The sequence below is a fragment of the Ips typographus genome, linkage group LG1, assembly GCF_016097725.1.
Source record: "Ips typographus isolate SLU linkage group LG1, UJ_Ityp_2.0, whole genome shotgun sequence".
Classification (NCBI taxonomy): domain Eukaryota; kingdom Metazoa; phylum Arthropoda; class Insecta; order Coleoptera; family Curculionidae; genus Ips; species Ips typographus.
In genome coordinates, this window is record NC_138422.1 from 20,957,135 (window position 1) to 20,978,879 (window position 21,745).

Below are 21,745 nucleotides of genomic sequence, written 5' to 3' on the forward strand. Positions count from 1 at the left end.
TTGCACATGCATTTGCACGCTACGTTCTAGCTTTTTTCGACAAGTAGTTGTGACGTCACGACGGATGCGGTGATCCGATGTTTTATCTAGACTTTTATAAATTCAGCTTAAGATTCCAAAACGCTTTCCTAACTTGGTACGTTCCAAAAATGCACAAAGATATAAATAGACGGTACAGTTTAAATTGAGTACAAAAAAGGGTACTTAAGATATAATAAAGTTTAAACTTAAATAGAATGTTTGCCCTCCAAAAGAATAACTAATTAATTAATTTGCACAGCTGATTTTGACATTTATATTAATGCTCTTTTAACCTGACGACGATGTTTGTAGTTTTTTTCATTTGTGATCCCGTGACCTGACCGTCCTATAGTCAATATATTAGTCAGGTGACTGACTGTCACGTGAGGCCGTCGTTCAAGTCTCCATAAAGAAAAGCACGTACATTTGAAAATCGAATTGCCAAGCCATCAAACATCAAACCAATGGAAAAGTGTCATGTGTTAATTTAATTGTGTTAAGAAAATGTTAAAAATAATAGAATATGTGAAAACAATTTGTCTTTAAATGTTTTTTGCAGTAAAAATTGGAAATTTTGGAAAATATGTATTTAAGAAAAATAGCTTGGCGCAACCGTGGGTGCCAATAAACATTTGTTTTAAGTTTTCCTAAAGAACTCACCAAGTTCTGATATGTTTGTGATGTATTTATGGTGTAAGGAACAATATTTCTAAAAAAGGGGGCTACAGAAAATCTTACAGAAAATGACATTCTCAAGCAGAGTAGTTTTTCTAGTTCTGTTTTGTTTTGTTGGGGTTTTTAATAAGGAAGTTTATCAGGTAAGCAGGCATTAAAGCATTTTTGTTACTTTTATTATAGTGGGTGTAAAGATAATGTGGACATTATTTCAAAATTTTATAGGATATTGAGAATCCAAAATATGAGCTTGCAGAAGAAAAGGATGATAGAATACTAGTTATAGCAACACTAGATGGGACATTAACAGCTGTAGATAAACATTCTGGAACTCTTAAATGGAGAGTAAAAGATCGTAAGTAGTTTTTGTATGAACGTTTTCTATTGAAAAGTTTTACATATTGCTTGTTTTTTGGAATAGTGACATTCTCAAAAATGACCATTTTGTATTAAGATCAAAATTCATTCAGAAAATCCAACTATATCAGCAAGACTTATTAAATTAAACTAACAGAAAAATGTGGTTTAAAAGATTTGCATATAGGGAACCTGTTGCCATTCCAAAAATATTGTAAGACAAATTTTTATTTTGCTCTCTTGAAGTTATCTTTAGAGGAATCTATGTCACTGTACCAGATAACTAGCAATAATAGGAAAAATTAAAAAAAGGTACCAACATGCTTTGTCCAGGTTTCTCCATATTTTTGGTTCTATGTGGATGCACTGACCTTTGAGTGTACAATTTATGTATTCTCTTGAAAAAAGTATGGATAATTTAAATTTCTATTCAGAAAATTGCTAATTGTGACAAAAATATTTTTTGTTCGGTTGTCTAAATTCTCAAAATTATGGGTTATATTTTGACATTTAAAGGAATCTTCTAACTGTCATAGTAAACAAGTTAGTAAATAAAGACACCTATGATTTAAAAGAAACCGTTGAAAAATTAAATATATAGTATTTTAAATTTAGATAGTGGTAAAATTGTAACAACTACATCATGTGACTTTGATAATTCAATTTTTGAGCTTGCAACACTGTAAATACTAGTTGACATTGTCAAAAATAGTGACGTGACCTTCAAAATGCAGTTTAAACTTTGGAAAATTGATAAATAAAATTTGGACAGTTGTAAAAACTTAAATTGCAAAATACAGGTCACTTGACGTTGATAATGCAATTCTGAGCTTGCACCATTGTAAAGGCCAGTTGATATCTGTCCAAATTAATCACGTGACCGTTAAAATGTGGTTGAAACTTTAAAAACTTGGTAAATTAAATTTAGACTATTTTAGACAGTTGTAAAAGCTGAAATTGTAAGAGACACATCATGTGACTTTTGTTATGCAATTTTAGAGCTTGCAACACTGTAAAGTCCAGTTGATACCTGTCAAAAACAGTCATGTGACCTTAAAAATGTAGTTTAAATGTTGAAAAATTGGTAAATTATTATAATAATTTGTTATGAATATTGTTTCAACTTAATATCATGTAACAAAGATTTTACCATAATAATTACATGTGGGGTCAATTTTGTTATATTGATACACTATATTGTCTACTGCTTGGTGTACTACAATGTATTTCTTAAAATATCGCAAAACATTTTGAAATTTACAGTCAATGCCGCAAAATTCTATGAAATGCCTTATAAACCATAAAAAAATCCTTAAAATGTTTCATAATACTGGCAAAGTGCCTCATAATTGAATTACCTCGAGTGTGTACACCAAAATACTTCGGCGATCTACCCCTCGTAATTAGTTTTTATTTTAAATACAAATACCACCTTTCAAGGAGCCTTTTTATTTTACTGATCAACTGTGACTGTATTTTTACAAAATGGAAAAAAAAAAACTAAAATTGGGGTAATAAGCAGCTTCTAAATAAATTGTGCACAAAATGCAGCTCATCTATACATTTTCTTTTTTAATTGACAGTACACTCCTATACATACTTTAAAAGTGAAGGCTCAGAAAGTCTTCTTCCTTTGTGTTTTTCAAATGCAACACTTTCTATTCTTATAATTTTGTCTGATTCTTTGTGCAAAATTAAGGTAAATTTGTATTAGGGCACTTATTTAAAAAATTCATTCTTTAAATTGACACATTGAACCACCCTGTATCTGTCAAAATAACCGAGTTGTTGAAGGTTAAAGTAGTAGCTGTCAAATTCAGTCAAAACTGTTTTTATTGTAAAATAACTCCTTGTAAATGGCTGCATTTTTTATTTTGATAGACTTTTATATGTCAATGGATAGAAAATAAAATGGGCTTAACATAAATGTATTCTTTGACTGTTACCACACTAATATCTTTGAGATATTTTTTTCAAATCAGGCAGGTACAGTTATAATATTTGGCACAAACCTAGCACACTGATTGTCAAATCTAGAGCCGTAGCAAAACTGTAGAAATAAAATCATTAAGGTCGATTTTTGCTTGCACTAAGTGGCCAACATAATGCAATACTCATTAGGATAGTAGCGGTGTTGCAGGAAAATTTGAACCTTACAAAAATTGTCAAATGTAAAAACAGATTACATTGTAGTAGACCTAGTAGGTTACATAACTGTGTTTTCTTATTTTTTCTGGGTCAAATTAGCCCTTAACCAGTCTAAAAGTGTTTCTGGTGCACCCTGGAACTAAAACGTAAATAACACGCGTATTTGTAACACTTTGTATATACTTTTAAATGAGCTTTCCATTGAGGTATAAAAGTCGATTGGTTAGTGGTACCGTTTGACCGCTAGAGGGCATTAAAGTTGACCATTTTTTTTTATCACTTGCGGTGCATCCTTTTGTTCTCTATCCTGAGTGACTCGATGATTTGTACTATCTCTCGTAGAGTGTTACACGTCAATCGATAACCAATGAAATCAGCTTTCAAAAAGTATCCTAACTAGGATTGATAGGTTAGACGGATTGGCCGCTAGAGGGTGTCATACCTGACTAATTTTTTATGACTTTTTTGGTGCATTTTTTTGTTCAATCGACAATTATTTGTAACACTTTGTATAAAGTATTATAGGTTAATGGATAGCCAATGAGGTTAGCTTTCTATTCACGTCTAAAAGTTGATTGGCTAGTGGTACGATTTCGCCGCTAGAGAGCGCCAACATTTTAAAAAGTAAAATTACAAAATTTATAACCTTTAGTTGCAAGTGGTTTTCTAAGGGATTTCATTGAAATTACCAAAAGTTATTTTTCCATCGACCCTGTATTAACAGCCTTTTAATGGACGATAACGGATCGATCATTATGAGTCCCCGTTAATGCATGACTGAAAAATAGTTTTATGTTAATGAACGACTTTATCATGTTTATAGTATAGTTCTACCTTTTTTATCTGCATTAAACAGAAATAGACGTACATTAATTATCATCAGTTTAGTTCACTATCCGCCATAACCTGCAGAGCTATCTCACGTATACTTGTCAATTAGTTTATATGTTGTACTCAAGTTTCTTTTATAATGTAATTTAAAAGTTTCCAGTTCTATTAATAGTTTTCAAAATACTAATGTCAAGCTTTTTGCCGAACACACTCACCATAATATTTTTTGGTGTAGTATGTAGGAAGTGCCACTAGTTACACTGTTTATTTAATAAGTAGGATCCAGTAAAATAATCTAGGGGCGTTAAATCTGGTGATCTAACAGGCCACACAATGGAGCCACCCTTTTGGGTCAAATATCAATTGCTTCATATTTAATTTAAAAGCAGTACATCATTACAGTATTTTCTTGATTTAATTTATAGGCAAAAACTGTGTAGAACAGAAGAGAGAGAGAATACAACAGGAAACAACGATTAATTTTTCTTAAACATCTGCCACTAATTGTAATATAATAATAATAAACTAATAAATAGCAAAAAATACTACAGGGCGGCCCCAAGTTAACAAGATCAGCCGATACTATTTTCTAACATTTCTCAGATATTGTTTTGAAAAATTAAATTTTAAAAAATGCTTAAATCAGTCTGTTGAAATCCTGGAGTTTAAACTAGTGATAGAATTCTTTGTTTACAAAATTTCTTAATGTAAAGATAATATACAATAAAAAATTTGACTGTTATTGAACTGCAAGCACTTTTCTTTATGAAGTCTATTATTTATTAACTCTAAATGTCAATTATTAAGCCACAAAAAGGCATGCAGTGTAAAATGGGAGAACGTCACCTGGCACCAACTCCCGTGATTGCCACATAATTTGTTTCTAGAACCGATTGTTCAAGTGCCTTTGCATACCTCAGATGCCTTGATTCCTCTATTTTTACCGGACCCAAGAGATGGATCCATCTATTTAATGGGTAGCAGCAGAGAGCCGTTGAAGAAAATGCCTTTTAGTATTCCACAACTCGTTCATTCCTCTCCATGCAGAAGTACAGATGGAATTCTCTATACTGGTAAGTAACCTCATTATTTGATTTTTTTATTCTAAATTTGCTTAAGTTACAGAACTGTAATAGTAAATTACAGACTTCCATGTAACTGCATACTTGTATATGGCTAATTCATATTCATAAGGATGCATATCAGAAGAATTACGTAAATCGTTGTTTAATGTCTGATAAAGCATAAGTCACATTTGTAAATTTACAAGATAAAAAGAAAAAACACAGGATTGTTTAAAGATAAGGAAAACAATTTACCATATATGCCTTTTGTAGGAAAGTTGATAAGAAAAGCCCTAAATAGCAACATACTGGCTACATAAACTTTATTTACATTTTAAATTGATATTGAAGAATTAGCCTGTACGGTTGTGATAGTAAATGTTTTTCAATTTGAAATTTATGATCAGTGTTCACTGGCTGATAGAAGGCGATACCTATTACATTACTTATTGTTTGTTTAAGACACTGTCCTTTTTTTGAAGGCTACTACAATTCGATTATACTACTTTTATTACCTAAACTATTTGATGTCATAAAAGTCGCTAAATTATCGTGAATATTTCGATTTATTAGTATTTGGGGTTTTGAAAACATTACAGTGTGTTAAGAAACTGCTTTTTTGTACTTCTGTGCGTAAAGGACCACTTTTACATCCGTGGAAGGCGTCCTATTGAAGAAATCTATCGAATTAATTTAGATGTTTGAACTCATATTTCGCTTCTTAAGAATGAAAGTATCTGATTTGTGTAAGAGTGTAAGTTAATTAAAAAGTCTTAGTTTTAAATATTTTTATACAAATATGTCCAAATCAACTGTAAGCTTAGCAAAGTACAGGGTGTGCAAATAGAGTGCCTCTCTTCTTTTTTGACTAAACAGTTAATCGTAGAGCTCAGAGGAAAAAACTTGTTATAAAAAGAAAATTTTTAGTTTGCAAAAAGTGAAAAGTGTAACTTTAATTCAAAAAAGGTCCTGTCTCCAAATTCCAAAATTTTCAATCCATTTTAAATAGAGACACGTTTACTAGTGAGACGACGTTTACTAGTGACAAGTTCGATTATAACTTTTTTTCTCCATCTGTTGAAATAAAGTAGCGGGAGTAAGTCGAACGTTGCTTAAAAGATATGCGATAACTTCGAAACGCTTTGTCGTAGAACCTAGAGCTGGGATTTCCAACAATATTTTTCCAAGGACCCCCTCATCCATTTGCTATAATGGCAAGGACCCCCAGTAATTCCTAACTCCCCCCACCCACCCAACTTCGATCAGCTAAGCCTAAGTTTAGCTAATATTGGTACCTTGTCACATCACAGTACCAAGTAGCTGAAAAGAGCAAAATTTTTAGTTTTATTTATTTAATTGTTTGAGAAATTAAGGTTGACATTTTGAGAAAAAAGATGGAACTTAATTTTTTTTTTGCCTTTGCCTTTATTGTTTTTTGATTCTGAAATACTGCTAAAGCTAAATTTTTTTTTACAAATAATTTTTATATCTATCAGTACACAGTTTTAATTTCAAGTTCTTTATGAACTTAAAACTATACGCTCATCTATTTACAGTGACGGCACAACCACAGTTTGTCGGTTTTTTTTATTCCACAACGTTTGGACACGTTTGCTGTGGGAAAATATCGGTAAATCAATAAATGATGAAAGCAGTATCCAAATTTCGATCGAAATAAATGTAAACCAACAGAATAATAGCTGTCAAATGTTTAAAAAATTATTTAATTTTAATTCTAAGCATAATTTATTGAAAATACGTTTTATGCTTCAGGAAAAAAACTGGATACATGGTATAAATTAGATCCAAAAACTGGAAATAAACAGCAAATACTTGGATGGGGTGACAATAGTCCAACTTGTCCAATAGAAGTCAACAATTTTATTTACATAGGACGGACAAACTATAATTTAATGATGGTTGACACCACAACACATAATAAAAAGTGGAATATTACATATTATGATTATACTGCTGCTGATATGGGGGTTGATGATTTTAGTAATTATGGTAATAGAGTTTTTACTAGGTTATAATATTTGTTTTTACAAAATTGCGCTTTTTTAGATCTAGTACACTTTACCTCCAGTTCTAGTGGGAAAATTTTAACTTTGAATCGAAGGCGTGGCAACCTTTTGTGGGAAAGAGATTTCAATAGTCCAGTTGTGGCCATTTACCTTCTCTCATTGGAGGGCTTAATTAAAGTACCTTTTACTAGTTTGTCCAATCACACCATCCATTATTTAGCATCTGAAATTGAGGCTCACAATGGATTAATTGATAATCCTAATCATATGAAATTATAGTAAGTATATTATGCTACGAAGAAAATAGTTGATAAAAAACAAATTTGTATGGCAAGGCAGGAGTACAAAGTAATAAAATTATTTTAGTCCCACTTTGTATATTGGTGAACATCACCATGGGCTCTATGCTATTCCGTCTTTGGTCGACCAAAACGTGGTGACGATAACAGCATCAGACGAGGGGCCATTACTGCTAGGAGGTCCAAATGCTGATGATGAGCCTAAAATATATTTTGAATATCCAATTCCCGGCCATAATTATAAAATTTCTGGAGATGCTCTGTCTGACCAAACGCTGCAAAGCTTATCTGGATTTGAAGGACATATTGTGATTTATACTGGTCACTACAACGTACCGAATTTCTCTGAGTCTGATTTTGTTGGACCAAATATTCCTTCTAGACAAGTATGCATACAGAGTGTTGAAGAAAAGTTTTAGTTTAAATGGAAAGTTTTTCAGAGGAACTTAATCACTGATGCCAACAAAGCTAACGTGGGAACACAAACGGAAGACTCAAATCTACCGAGTCATCGTTTTGCTGGCTCTATACCAACGCCAGCAAATGTCTCTTCGAATCAGTGGTTTTTAAAATACTACCAAAACGCTAAAAGATGGATTAATCAGCAAGAAAATAAGGGACTTAAATTGAGTCTCATTATAATGACCGGAATGGTTTTTGCTATGTTTTGGTATCTTTTAATGCAAGTTCGTATTTATAATTTCATAATTATTATAGAATGATTACTAACAGTTGCATTTCACTGTCCAGGTAAGAGAAGTACAAAACATGTCCCAAAATGGGTCTCAGGGAAGTCGTCAATCTTCGATTGGAAAGTTTGGACAGGTGACTGCGTTGTCTGAAGAGTTACCAGGAGGACTGGTAAAAGTGGGTAAAATTACTTTTCATCCTGAACAGTTATTGGGAAAGGGATGCGAAGGAACGTTTGTTTACAGGTATGTTGATTTCTAGTAGAATTAGTTGTGATTATAATCATTCACATTAGGGGAGAATTCGACAACAGAAGAGTGGCTGTTAAACGGCTTTTGCCCGAATGTTTTACATTTGCTGACCGAGAAGTAGCTTTGTTAAGGGAAAGTGACGCTCATCCACATGTTATAAGGTGAGTTTATTTTACCTGATTCATTCGTATTGTTGCTTTGGTGGTTATTTTTTTTCCAACCAAAATCAAACAAGTTTTAACACTAAATCATACACCACACTTAACTTGGTTTAAAGGCAACTTGACCAGACTGTCAAATTTTTGATGAGTATCCATATGGGGAAGTAAGTTATTTTATGTGACACTCTGTATTTTTTGGCGGTAACTTAGAATTTTTTATTCTATTTTAAAAAATCGAGTGCTTTGAGAAAAAATAATGACTTTAGTAATACATTTTTTCTCAGGTATTATTGCATGGAACAAGACCGAATGTTCCGCTACATTGCACTGGAACTTTGCCAAGCCACTCTTTCGGAATATATGCAAGGCAAATGTGACACGACCATTATCAAGCCCTTAGATATACTGAATCAAGCCACTTCTGGCTTGGCACATTTACATTCTTTAGATATAGGTAAATTGCTTGCGGTCAATAGATATTCCCGTTAATAAAATAATGTTCAACAAAGTTCACAGAGACATAAAGCCACACAACGTATTGATCTCAGTGCCAAACGGAAGAGGCCAAGTAAAAGTGATGATTTCGGACTTTGGGCTCTGCAAAAAGCTACAGTTTGGCAGAGACTCGTTTTCTAGACGATCGGGAGTGACCGGTACTGATGGTTGGATCGCTCCGGAGATGCTTACTGGTAGCTGCCGAACAGTAAGTTACTTTACAAGTCTTTTCCTTTTTTTATTAATGTGACATTGGAATATACATTTTTAAATTGGAAATAAGATTTTAGAAATACCACATGAACTTTAGAAACATATTAGAAAGTTCATATTTTACTTTAAAGGAAATGGTGTGTTATAGTCAACGCATGTTACTTTTTTTAAAGAACGTCAATCAGGTGGAAAAACTATAATTATGAGAGTAGAGCGAATGTGACATCACGATGACGTAATTTGGCGAAATCATAATTTGACCAACTGAAATTATCTCAGTGTGATGTCTCATTTGCTCTACTCGCTCTATGAAGCGCAAAAACGACTGCAACCATAATAATATTTAATTATTTATGTCAAGTTATTTGGACCACATAATTACGTAAAATATATGTCAAACCTCTATATCCCAAGCCTTTTCAACACTTCAAGGTTTCCGAGCTCTATAAAAGTGTAAAGTGATTTTGATTTATTGATCTCCGACAATCAAAAACTTGAAACTAGTGTACTTTAGGCCAATGTACACAAGGTGATACTTTGAAATTAGATTGTTGGATGTTTACTCCCGTAAAGGCAGTTTTACACTAAACGAGCAGTTTATTATCTGTTTTCTAGAACTAGGAAAACAAAAATACAGTTCAAACAAACACACACCTTCTGTTTTTTATTGAGCGGGAAGCTTTGCTTTGTTTTTATTTTCGTTTCTTATCATGTGAAGTTGCAACAATTAAAAACTTTACATAAAAAATATCGTTCAAACAATGATATTCCATGATTAAAGAACCAGTGTTTAGTTTTATTATTACTGCATTCAATGTTGGATGAAAATAGCTCTTATGTATGTATAGTCGTCGGCATTAATTCGGCCGTTGTACGTGAGTGTTTGACTTTCTCAATCTGCATTTGTTTTGCCAAACGATTAGTTGCGGGTTCTTGAGCTCTCTTTCTCAAGCGCAGTTATTTAACAGACAAAGATTGGATACAGACGTGACCTACTTAATCTCGATTTTTAACGGGTTGTCTGCATTGTTGGCAGTTAGCACAGTTTGCTATTTTTGTTGTGATTGAAACGGATTGAAAACTGTTTTTAAAACCCTTTTATGTCCAGTTTTTCAGAATTTGAAAGTACAAATATTTGTATTACTTTTTGTGATCGTTTTGGCGTTTTAAGTTAGGATCGCAGCGCCATTTGAACTAAAATCGGGCAACCCGTTCCTAACCTAACATATTATAAATAATATGACACTGTCACTTCATATTTATGAAACCGTGCTAAATTCCTGACCAAAATCAATGTAAACAAACGGAGAAATGACAACAATTGTTTGTTATTGTTATTGATTTTGAGAAATGACTCCATATGCCGTCATTGAGCAGATAGGAAAAATGGGAAAACCAAATTCAAATAACAGTTCTTATTTAATTTTTATTTTTTTACGTGAAATTTAACAAAGCTGTTTTTCATGTTAGTAAGGCACAAAGCAACTTTACATTTAACGCATCCAATCCTGGAATAAGATGTTTTGCACTGCCTGCATCGCTGCTTTTGATCCAAATGAGTTGGAAAAGAGTTGACATGGCGATTTTTTTCTTGTTTTGCATGGGTGAAAGCAAAGTGGGTGATCCCACAGGTGAACTCTCAGTGCTTGTAGGTCTTTCCCTTTTTCTAAATAGAGAACAGACATTTTTTTGAAGAATATCAGCTCTAAAATCTATCAGATTTTATGTTTCGTGCCTCTCCAGTTGCAGTGCCTTCGATATAATAACCACGCATTTACAATAGCTACATCAATTAAATGGAAAATAATACGAAGGTAGTACCGCTTCACCCCATGTTTTATACGGTATAATGACACTAACATATTCAAGTTGACCCCACCCATATAGGAATTATGTTCCTTTATTATATCTGGACGATCTACATCGATTTATTTTTTTTCTGTCGTCGACCATCTTTTAACTACACTGATTGGATATATTCCTATATAGTTTGAAGCAATATGTACAGTTTTATTGTCATACCAATTTGCAACTTGGTCTGTTGCGTAGTCAAACGATCCTCTTCCTTCCGATTTCAACTGCTTCTCGTTTTTCAAAATGTTGCATTTCATTCTCGCTAAACGTACAGTACCACATGCCAAAATACCATGACTTTTTAGGTCACTAAGAAATTGGTACGATGTAAACCAGTTGTCCATAAATAGCTTGTGGTTTTTGTTTTGTGGTAAACTTTGACATAATCGCAATACAATGTCACTACTTATGCCTAAGTCTATAGGATTAGTCACAGTATATCCTTTCCGACGTAGATCTCGAAATCATGGATAAATCCGCATGCTCCCGCTCTTGCAAAAATTTTAATTTCCCACTGTGGTTTATTCTATATACAGTGTGGTCCAAATTGGTGATGCATGTATGGGGATATCCGTTATCGTAAGAGATACAGGATCGGTTAAATGGGAAAAGTTTTAGGGAATTCAATGCCCAATTCATATCCGGTTTTGAAATTAGATTACCATTTGCCTTTTTCCGGGAAATTGGTCAAACGTGAAACTGCATTTTTAGCTTTGCCTTATAGGTCCTTAACGAAGATAAAAATGTTTTTGAAAATGTTACCTTGTTAGGGCACTTTTTGACGTAGAATACGATGGTGTAATTAGAAATTTTTTATCGGCACTTGTTTCGAAGTTATGCATGACTACGTTGGAAAACCTTATGGGCGCCATCTTAGATTCTTAAATTTTCGGAAAGCGCTTAAAAAGGCCTTTTCAATGATGTACCTATTGATGCCCTTGTGAGACTTACCAAGTTCAATGATAATCTAATTTCAAAACCGGGTATAAATTTGGCATTGAATTCCCTAAAACTTTTCCCATTTAACCGATCCTGTATCTCGTACGATAACGGATATTCCCATACATGCATCACCAATTTGGACCACACTGTATATTGTTCTAGACTTGAACGCCCTTTGAAAGGAATCATGATTTCATCAATTGCTTGATGTTCCCCATTTGGCACTTTTCCGAAATTTTTACGGGCGGCATCTACAAATGGTCTAACTTTGAATAGTTTATCATAGCCCTCTTCGTTCTTTGTTTTCATTTCAGAATGTTAGTGGCGTTATTTCATCGTCAGATATAGCCGTAAAGCTTTCTTCATAATGCGTACTTGTCGGATCTATATCTTTTTTTATCCATCACTTATGGTAAAACCATTTTTATCCTTAAGAAGTGGGAAATATTGGTCATAAACCCACTTGTGGCGATCAGACAGTACATTCTATACGTAACTCAAAGTAAGTTACGTAATGAACCTTGCTAGTCGTAGATAATAGTTATTTACGTGTTAAGTGCAAAAAGTATGAAGTTTTTGCTCTGAGAATGCTGCTAGAAAAAAATATTATTTCTTTTTAGACAGCTGCAGTTGATTTGTTTTCGTTGGGATGTCTGTACTACTACGTTTTGTCCAATGGAGCACATCCATTTGGTGACGTTTTACGTCGCCAAGCAAATATTTTGATGGGAGAGTACGACCTGGACCAATTGCAAGGATCCGACTGGGAGAAAGAGCTTTATAAGCCGCTAATCGAGGCTTTGCTGTCCTCGAATCCGGAAGATCGGCCATCGTGCAATGCAGTCTTATTGCATCCTGTGTTTTGGAAAAGCCAGAAAATTCTGACATTCTTTCAGGTGGGTTGAACAAAATTTTACGAATTCTGGAATCGTGTGGCTTTGTTTTTGTTAGGATGTCAGTGATCGAGTAGAAAAGGCTGAGTTAAATGACCTGGTTCTGCAAGCTTTGGAGAAAGATGGCCGCCATGTGGTAAAAGAAGACTGGAGAATCCACATACACGAAGAGGTAGCTAAAGATTTAAGAAAATATAGGACCTATCGAGGGGAAAGTGTTAGAGACTTACTGAGAGCTCTCCGAAATAAGGTAAGCTAAGTTGTTTTACATAGTGTAATAATATATTTCATTAGGAGTACAAAAAAAAAGATTTTTTCGTGCGCGTATTACCAGTTCGTCATACAAGCACGGAAAACCTATTTTTTGACGAATTATAAACGATATTTTTCATTATTCTTCTTTGAAAACGAAAGCATAAAAACCAGACAGAAAAAAGACATGATTGTCACGTAATTGATCATTTCTGTGACTTGTTTAAAGTAGTTCAAAGGTGATTTAATTGTTTGTAAGTTATCTCTGTCAGGCAATGACCATAAAGGAACTGTGAGTGACACTCACTCACTCACTCACTCACTCAGTGAAGTGAAACTTTGATAGATGGCTTTGCAACATGAAAAACTTGACGGCCCGCTCAAACTCTGCATTGTCAGATTTACTCATTGGCTAGCAACGTCGCAATTGAAGTTGAAAGTTCCCAAAAATGTCTATAATTTGGACAATTGACATTGGTTTTAAAAGTTTTGTGTTGTGTCGGGTTGTTAGTTATTCAAATATTCAAAATAAAGAAAAACCTTTGTCCTTCTGCTGTATTCTACAACTAGTACGTGTAGCCAGGCCATAAAACTAACGCAAGAAAGGGAAGTAGGGTAAGTTTTTTTGAAAGATACAACTGACTTTTAGTAGACCATTTTTTAAATTCAAACTTGTTGACTTATGTTCTAACTAGGTCTATTTTAAGGATAAACCATTCAGAATTTGTCCTGTGGTTCAACTATGTCTATTGAGATGATAAAACTGATGAAAGATCCAATCCTGAATGCAGAATGCTCTAGCAGTGAATTGTTAGCGTTTTGACTGCGGGTTTCTAAATGAACATATTACAGCCAAAATATCATTATACGGTCAACTTTAAATAAACTATAACAAGTTAAAAAGCTTGTGTTATTTACAAATATGAAATTGGTGGGTTATGGTGCAAAAACCCCAGCATAATTTACGTCAATATAGTTTGCCCTTTTCGACACTAGATGGCACTGAGATAGTTTTTGTGTGTCACTTTTTTAACATGGAACCAGTGGCGGTTCCTCAATAAGTGCACGTGTACTCCCAAATTTCTTGTCCGTTCTCAAAATATGCATATTTAAATTTCTAAATTTTTATTGTTAAAATAATGTTCTCATAATCGAAAAGTAGTAGTCCATATGCACACAGTGGAGTAGTGAGTGTAAGTGAAATCAAAACTCAGAGTCGATCTCCACAAATATTTATTAAAAAGGTTGTTAATTGCCTAACATGTTTCGGGTGTATTCAGACACCCATCTTCAGAGGCTTAACTAGATCACTAGTCTGCTGACTGTCATTCTAAAAGGGGGGACAGTTGAACCCAAATGTACCAAGGTGGTTTTTTATTCTGCACGGGGGAAAAAACCTTGATCAAAAACCCAGTTCTGGTACAGAGGTGACAGGTTGCTCCGTTTTTTATTCTCGAAGGGGAAAAAAAACTTAATCAAAACCCAGTGTTGATGTCAAAAAGTGAAGTTACTAGCTACGTTTTTTATTCTTTAAGGGGGAAAAAACTTAATCAAAACCCGAAGAAGTTGAATGATGTAAAAACTGCATGTCTATCTGAGGAGACCAAATGGACACGAAAGGGACGTCACACAACAAAAAACCGCGGTGGACACTCACAAGTTCAACATTTAACAAATTAAAATGAGGGCGACTTTCCCTTTGTCACTGTGGAGGTGTGACCTTGCAGGGCAACATGGCTTGGGTGCAGCAGGACATGGAGTCTGGACATGACTCCATGTCCAACTTCTTCGGGTTTTGATTAAGTTTTTTCCCCCTTAAAGAATAAAAAACGTAGCTAGTAACTTCACTTTTTGACATCAACACTGGGTTTTGATTAAGTTTTTTTTCCCCTTCGAGAATAAAAAACGGAGCAACCTGTCACCTCTGTACCAGAACTGGGTTTTTGATCAAGGTTTTTTCCCCCGTGCAGAATAAAAAACCACCTTGGTACATTTGGGTTCAACTGTCCCCCCTTTTAGAATGACAGTCAGCAGACTAGTGAAATAGTTAAGCCTCTGAAGATGGGTGTCTGAATACACCCGAAACATGTTAGGCAATTAACAACCTTTTTAATAAATATTTGTGGAGATCGACTCTGAGTTTTGATTTCACTTGTTCTCATAATATTAAGACATTAATTACCAGAATTAATTAGAGTATTAGACTCGGAAATAAAGAAGCTTTTCACGGGATCTACAAATTCCACGAATTACCGACCACCGCCGCTGCCGCGTGCCTTCTTGAAATCAAGTGCACAGCTCATGAGTATAGTAAATCTAATTGGATGAACCTCTACCGTCTGCGGTTATTTTTATTTCGCGAGTTTTGAGAAAGGCGCAAGCGCAAGTATTTTCTGACGTTACCGTGCAATATCTTGTCTTGTCTTGTTTTGTTCTTTGGCTCTGCTACAGGGCAATTTGCCAGCACGAGTTGTGAGGGGGCTGAGATAATCGAGTTTGTACTCTCCAACCCCCAGAATTTTTCACAAAAGTTACTTTACACACACAAAAAAGTCTAAAAATCACTTAAGGGCACGATCCGAGTAAAAGATATAGTCATTCCTCGTGGAAACTATAACCGTCACTGTCACATCCACGTGGTCTTGACCTAGGTTTTCACCCTTTCCGCCTCTTGAAAGTGCACCGCACAAGCAAAGCCCCCATAGACTTTTAGGAATCGACGTTTTCACTTAGAGATCCCACCATCTCCACTCGACCGGATGCGGAATTCGGTCGTCAACTTCAAATTTCTCTGAACACCGTTTCAAGAAACGTGGTTTCTTAGTGACAAAAAATGGCACTCACGAAACTGACGTGCGATACGTTTCAAGTTGAAAACCGAACTATCAGTGCAATATCTTAAAACAATTAAATTTTTTTCCTCAACTTTAGAAGAAAAAATAGTTATTTGTTTTACAAGGCGAAAAAGTAGCACATTTACTGCCGCAGCGCTATTCATTGCCGAGTCGAAGACGAGGCCATGAAGAAAGATGAGGCAGTAAATGTGCATTTTCGCCGAGTCAAACACATAATTTTTTCGCCGATTATTGTCAATCAGACTAACTTTTTATATTTAAGTAGGAATACACCTCTCCTATTTCTAATAATGAAAATTGTCCACCTATGATGTACCTACAACAATAATTATACCTGTTTGGTTGCTATGATTACGATCTTAAATAGACATCTTAAATAAGCCAAAATTGACATCTAAAAGTTTAAAAGTGTGATTAGCGGCAGTAAAAAATTTTTACTGCCTAGGCAGTAAAAGTGGTTGTTTACAGCCTGTCGTTAGGCAATCGGCGAAAAATTATATTTTTACATTTTTACTTTGACATTTTTTACTTTGACTTTTAATAATTCAGTTATTTGAAGAGTTACGTCAAAATGTTACAGAAGAGAAAAGATTCAAAAAATGTCAAAAAAACAAGGTGGTATCCGTCCTCGTTTGGCCGCTAGAGGGCGTCAAATTTTACACTAGTCAGCTTAAAATAGTGAATTTGACACTTTTTGCTTTAACCTTAAATAACTTCGTTATTCAGAAAAAGTCGAAGTTACCACAAAAATCCAACTATAACATATACAGGGTGTTCCACGACGAAAGACATCGATTGATATTGGAAAAAGTATAAATAGGAGAGTTTTGAAAATTTGGCAGGATACTGATGTGGGCATGCCCAATCCAACTAAAATATTTTCAAGATGGTTGCACTTCCGTTTATACCGGAAGTCGATCACAACTTTCTTATTTTAAATAGAACACCCTATATATTATTACATATTTGGATTCCTCACAAAATTCTGACCAACTTTTGTATAGAATGCCCTATGCCTATCTCTAGCCGTTTTCGAAATATTTGATGTTTGTCCAAAAAAAGTGACAGTTGCAACGCTCAACATATTTTTGTACTATGTTAAAACCGTATTTCATTTTGCAATGAAACTTTGGGTTATTGTAAATAAAGGATCGTTTTATTAAACTGAGGGTGCGTAATGACTCATTTGTATACAGGGTCGTCAAAAAAAAATCATAAATTTGCCACTAAAAAAAATGAAAAATCTCAAGTTTTTTAAATAGAAACCCACATTTTTTATGACGGAATCATTTTGAGCATTAAAAATTACTATAAGTTTCAATTTACTTGCCTATACCTAAATCCAACCCATTTCGTTTTATTTGAGAATAAACATTTTTTATTATAAAAATTCCAGATTTCTTGAAAATTTCTCTCTCTAATTACGTGTGGATTTATGTCACACCAGTAGTGTGAATTATGTCTATTGAACATTCCATTTTTAGTGAATTTGTCGTCGTCGCTCCAAATAATATTATTCAAAAACAATTCATCTCCATAGTGACTAGTCAGCAAAAACTCACTAAAAACAACTCTCTTCGGAAAGTCAACCTCTTTTAAGTGTTGCACTAATTTAAATGAAAAAGGGTGAAATTTATGTTTCTTCAGGATCCTCTGAATTGAGCTTTTGGATATGCCTGATTCTACGGAAACTTGTCTTATTGACAAAGTTGGATTTGCAACAAAATAGCCCAAAATTGCAATTTCTACATTTGTTTATTAAGGATTGGTTTTGTTTTAATAGCTTTTATCTTCACATATCCCGTATTCTTAAAATTTTCAATTATTTGCTTGACAGCTTTTGGTGATGGCTTTAGTTTTTCTGGATAACGAGCGGCAAATACCTCACATGTTCTACTCACAACTTTATCACATTCTCCGTAAATAATAAACAGATTTAAGTAATCTTGGTTTGAATAACGTACCCGCGACGGCATATTTGCAGTTGCCAAAACACTCAAAACTAGGGTTATTAACATGCCCTGCAGGTCTCCAATATCACCGTTTGTCAAAAGCATGACCAACTAGAACACCACATAATCCCAACCGTGCAGCATAATAAAAAAATGTTTATTCTCAAATAAAACGAAATGGGTTTGATTTAGGTATAGGCAAGTAAATTGAAACTTATAGTAATTTTTAATGCTCAAAATGATTCCGTCATAAAAAAAGTGGGTTTCGATTTAAAAAACATGAGATTTTTCATTTTTTTTAGTGTCAAGTTTATGATTTTTTTTGACGACCCTGTATACAAATGAGTCATTACGCACCCTCAGTTTAATAAAACGATCCTTTATTTACAATAACCCAAAGTTTCATTGCAAAATGAAATACGGTTTTAACATAGTACAAAAATATGTGGAGCGCTGCAACTGTCACTTTTTTGGAAAAACATCAAATATTTCGAAAACGGCTAGAGATAGGCATAGGGCATTCTATACAAAAGTTGGTCAGAATTTTGTGAGGAATCCAAATATGTAATAATATATAGGGTGTTCTATTTAAAATAAGAAAGTTGTGATCGACTTCCGGTATAAACGGAAGTGCAACCATCTTGAAAATATTTTAGATGGATTGGGCATGCCCACATCAGTATCCTGCCAAATTTTCAAAACTCTCCTATTTATACTTTCTCCAATATCAATCGATGTCTTTCGTCGTGGGACACCCTGTATAGGCTAGTTAACATTTTTAAAAAGGGGTTTAAGGGTTAAAACTGTTTTGGGAGGTAATTATTAAAAAGTTTGACTAGGGTCGGACGTTTTTGCTTTAAAATTTGCTGTGATTGTCTTAATTTTAATATATTGTGCTGTACTTTTCTATTTTAAAGCCATTTTATTCAGCATTTTAATTCAAACGCGTTTTTATTACTGCTAATAGAAATAAAAATAAAGGGTTTTCAAAGAAGTATTTATTGGCTTGTGCTTCTTCTTTCTTACTCTTTCTACTTCTTCTAACTTTTTTCCCTTTTTTGTTTCAGAAACATCATTTTCGAGAATTAACCAAAGAAGCGCAGGAGTCGCTTGGAGAAATTCCTGATGAATTTACTCGTTATTGGACCAATAGATTTCCTTTATTGCTCGTTCATGCGTATATTACTATGCAGTGCGTCTCTCACGAACTGACGTTTCAAGTGTACTATGACGCATCTTTCAAATATAGTTTAGATGCTTTTAAAAATCAAGTATGCAAATACGTTGATTCAAATCCGGTGGTAATGCCTCCGGACACTAATTTAAATCATTTCGATAAAAGGCGTACTAGTAATGAAACATATGAAAAGCATAAATCGTCTAGTGCGAGAAGTAGCCCAAGGAGGCTTCCAAAGTCGGATGCCCTGCCAGAAACCGGTGGTTTGTACAGGAATTTAAACCAAAAAAGCGTAGATTTAAGCGATATCACTATTAATCTTAAGGAAAATTGTGACAAAGATAGTGTTTATGTACCTCCACAAAAGAGAGAAAGTGTTCCTTTAAAATTGAGGGCTAGAAAGAAGAAAAAAGTAGATGAGCCCTTGAAATGGAACATCAAAGATTAAGTTTTTGGGTAATTTAAGGTGTTTTTTTAATTTATAAAACTCTTTGAAGGACGGAATACTTGAACAGTGTGTTGCAAATTCGATGCATCATTGTTATCTCAGAAACTATAGTCGATAGGGAGTAGTTAAATGGAGACTAAGTAATAGAAAAATAATTATGGAGATAATTAGTGAATAAAAAAAAAACAAGTCAAATTTCCGTTTATTAATTTTTTTGCAGCTTTAAGCTATTCAAAAAGTTTGTTTTAGTTTGAATTTCCTACGTTGTGCTTTTTAGATTTTTGGGGGTAATTATTAGTATTTCAGATACTAACATGAATTCCGGGTTGACTTTTGATAAAGCAACTTAATTTTTTCCTTTTTAATTAAAAATTAAAGTCATAATAAATAAAAGAAAATTTATCTCTCGCTTATAAAGTGTAGCTAAACTTTGCGGTGAGATTTGGAAACGAAAATTGTATCATTATTGGATGTTTTCGGAAACAAATAATTAACTTTGTCAGATATCTCGGAAGTAATAGAAAGTTTTTAAATTCGATAAACAAATTATTCACCAATAAAATGCACATGACTCCATTTAACTAAAGTTCTATCGACTATAGTTTCTGAAATAGCACTGCTAATGCATCAAATTTGTAACACGATTTTGTTTATAATAATTGCTAATGAGTTTTTTTTAAATTTTTATGTATAATTGAATTTGTATTATTTAAATTTGCACACACAAATGACTCAATAATGTAAAAAAGTAGGCCATAAACTTGAGTTTTTTAAACTCCCAAAAAGTAATTATAGTTTATATGAGTTGAAAAACATTCCTGGTGCAGGAAGTATTTCGTCCATCTTTCGTCAAATGTTACTTATATGAATTATAATAGTAATTATTGTTGTTGGTATAATTTTAGTTTTTTATTTTACACTTTTTTACTGTGATATGTACCAATTTAACTTTATTAAAAGCACTTACTTTGTTAAATATTGTTATAAGGTGTCATGATGGATAGAAAATAAAATATTTTGACTACAGGATTTGCTTTTTAATACATACATACATCAAAAATTTGAGAGCATCCGGTGACGATGGTATCTCAATTGAGATCTTCGTCTGACGCGTTAAGTGTTATGGCGGGGGTCATAAATCGATCATTTTCTACTGGAGACTTTCCCTCATTTTTAAAGTCCTCTTTGTTGTTCCTCTCTTTAAGGGTGGAGATCGTAACTTGGCCGGAAATTACCGGCCAATTTCAATACTTACGTTTTCAAAAATTATTGAGAAGTTCATGAAAAGAAGGTTGATGTCGTTTTTTGTAAAGGACAATATCATTGAGTCAATTTGGTTTTCAACCATACAGAAGCAGAAATGATGCAATGTTTTCATTTCTGGAAGATCTATATTTGAGACTGAATGACGGCGAGTGTACGGTTGCTGCTTTCTGTGACTTGACAAAGGCATTTGACTGCGTCAGTCATGATATTTTATTACCAAAGTTGGAGATGTAGGGAATTGTGTAGGTGTGTAGCTTTGAGGTGGTTTTCATCGTACCTAGGAAGGCGAAGTCAAAAAGTCCTTTTTGGTGGGGTCCGGTCTGTTGAGCAGCGGATAGACAGGGGTGTGCCGCAAGGTTCCGTCCTGGGACCTTGGATTTTGTTTTTGATCTACAAACCAAAACAGGTCTCATCAGCAAAAAGTATGAACCTCCCGGAGATCTAAATGATCTGTCGACCCTTAAGATCTCCAGGAGGTTTACACTTTTTGCTAATGACGTCACCGTGCTTTGGCATACCCCTAATAAATCTTTATTGAATAAAGTGGTATCTGACGAGTTAGCAAGTATAAAGAGGTGGTGTGCTGCCAACTGGCTATCTATGAATATATATGTCTTGGCCCTTCGTGGCTCCAAAGAGAGACCCGTCGGGCCCGAACCTATTGTAGGACTAGCCGGCGCCGTCGGATCCGCCATTGTGGACCGTATCTTCTGGCAAAGATCCGATATTGCTTGGGAGGAGGCCGGAGGCATGCGGCAGTCGCGATGTCTCATGGGCTTCTTTCCAAGAAACAAGTCGAAGTCCCTGATGGAATTATCCAGAAAGGACCTCAGATGTATGACAGGGCTTCTCACGGGTCACTGTCAGATGAGAA

At 34.2% G+C, this 21,745-nt stretch overlaps 1 protein-coding gene and 1 long non-coding RNA gene across 3 annotated transcripts; one reads left to right on the plus strand and one right to left on the minus strand.

Moving 5' to 3' along the window:
• The first annotated feature begins 462 nt into the window (after positions 1-462).
• Ire1 (serine/threonine-protein kinase/endoribonuclease Ire1) lies at positions 463-20,632 on the plus strand. Of its 2 annotated transcripts, none has more exons than XM_081978022.1 (14): positions 463-839; positions 922-1,051; positions 4,920-5,105; positions 6,870-7,106; positions 7,164-7,401; positions 7,490-7,808; positions 7,863-8,108; positions 8,173-8,357; positions 8,408-8,524; positions 8,809-8,978; positions 9,034-9,227; positions 12,649-12,924; positions 12,980-13,171; positions 13,433-14,046. In XM_081978022.1, the coding sequence occupies exons 1-14, from the start codon at positions 765-767 to the stop codon at positions 13,514-13,516; spliced, it is 2,649 nt and encodes an 882-aa protein (XP_081834148.1). In that variant the 5' UTR covers positions 463-764; the 3' UTR covers positions 13,517-14,046. The 2 variants fall into 2 exon arrangements, with proteins under 2 accessions (XP_081834148.1, XP_081834137.1); XM_081978011.1 differs by lacking the exon at positions 13,433-14,046 and adding an exon at positions 19,048-20,632 and having other exon boundaries at positions 464-839.
• On the minus strand, positions 14,390-15,276 carry LOC145728135 (uncharacterized). Its single transcript, XR_014178005.1, has 2 exons — positions 14,946-15,276; positions 14,390-14,552 (listed from the first exon to the last, which is right to left on the minus strand). It is a non-coding gene; the product is annotated as an uncharacterized LOC145728135 (long non-coding RNA).
• Positions 20,633-21,745: the final 1,113 nt, after the last annotated feature.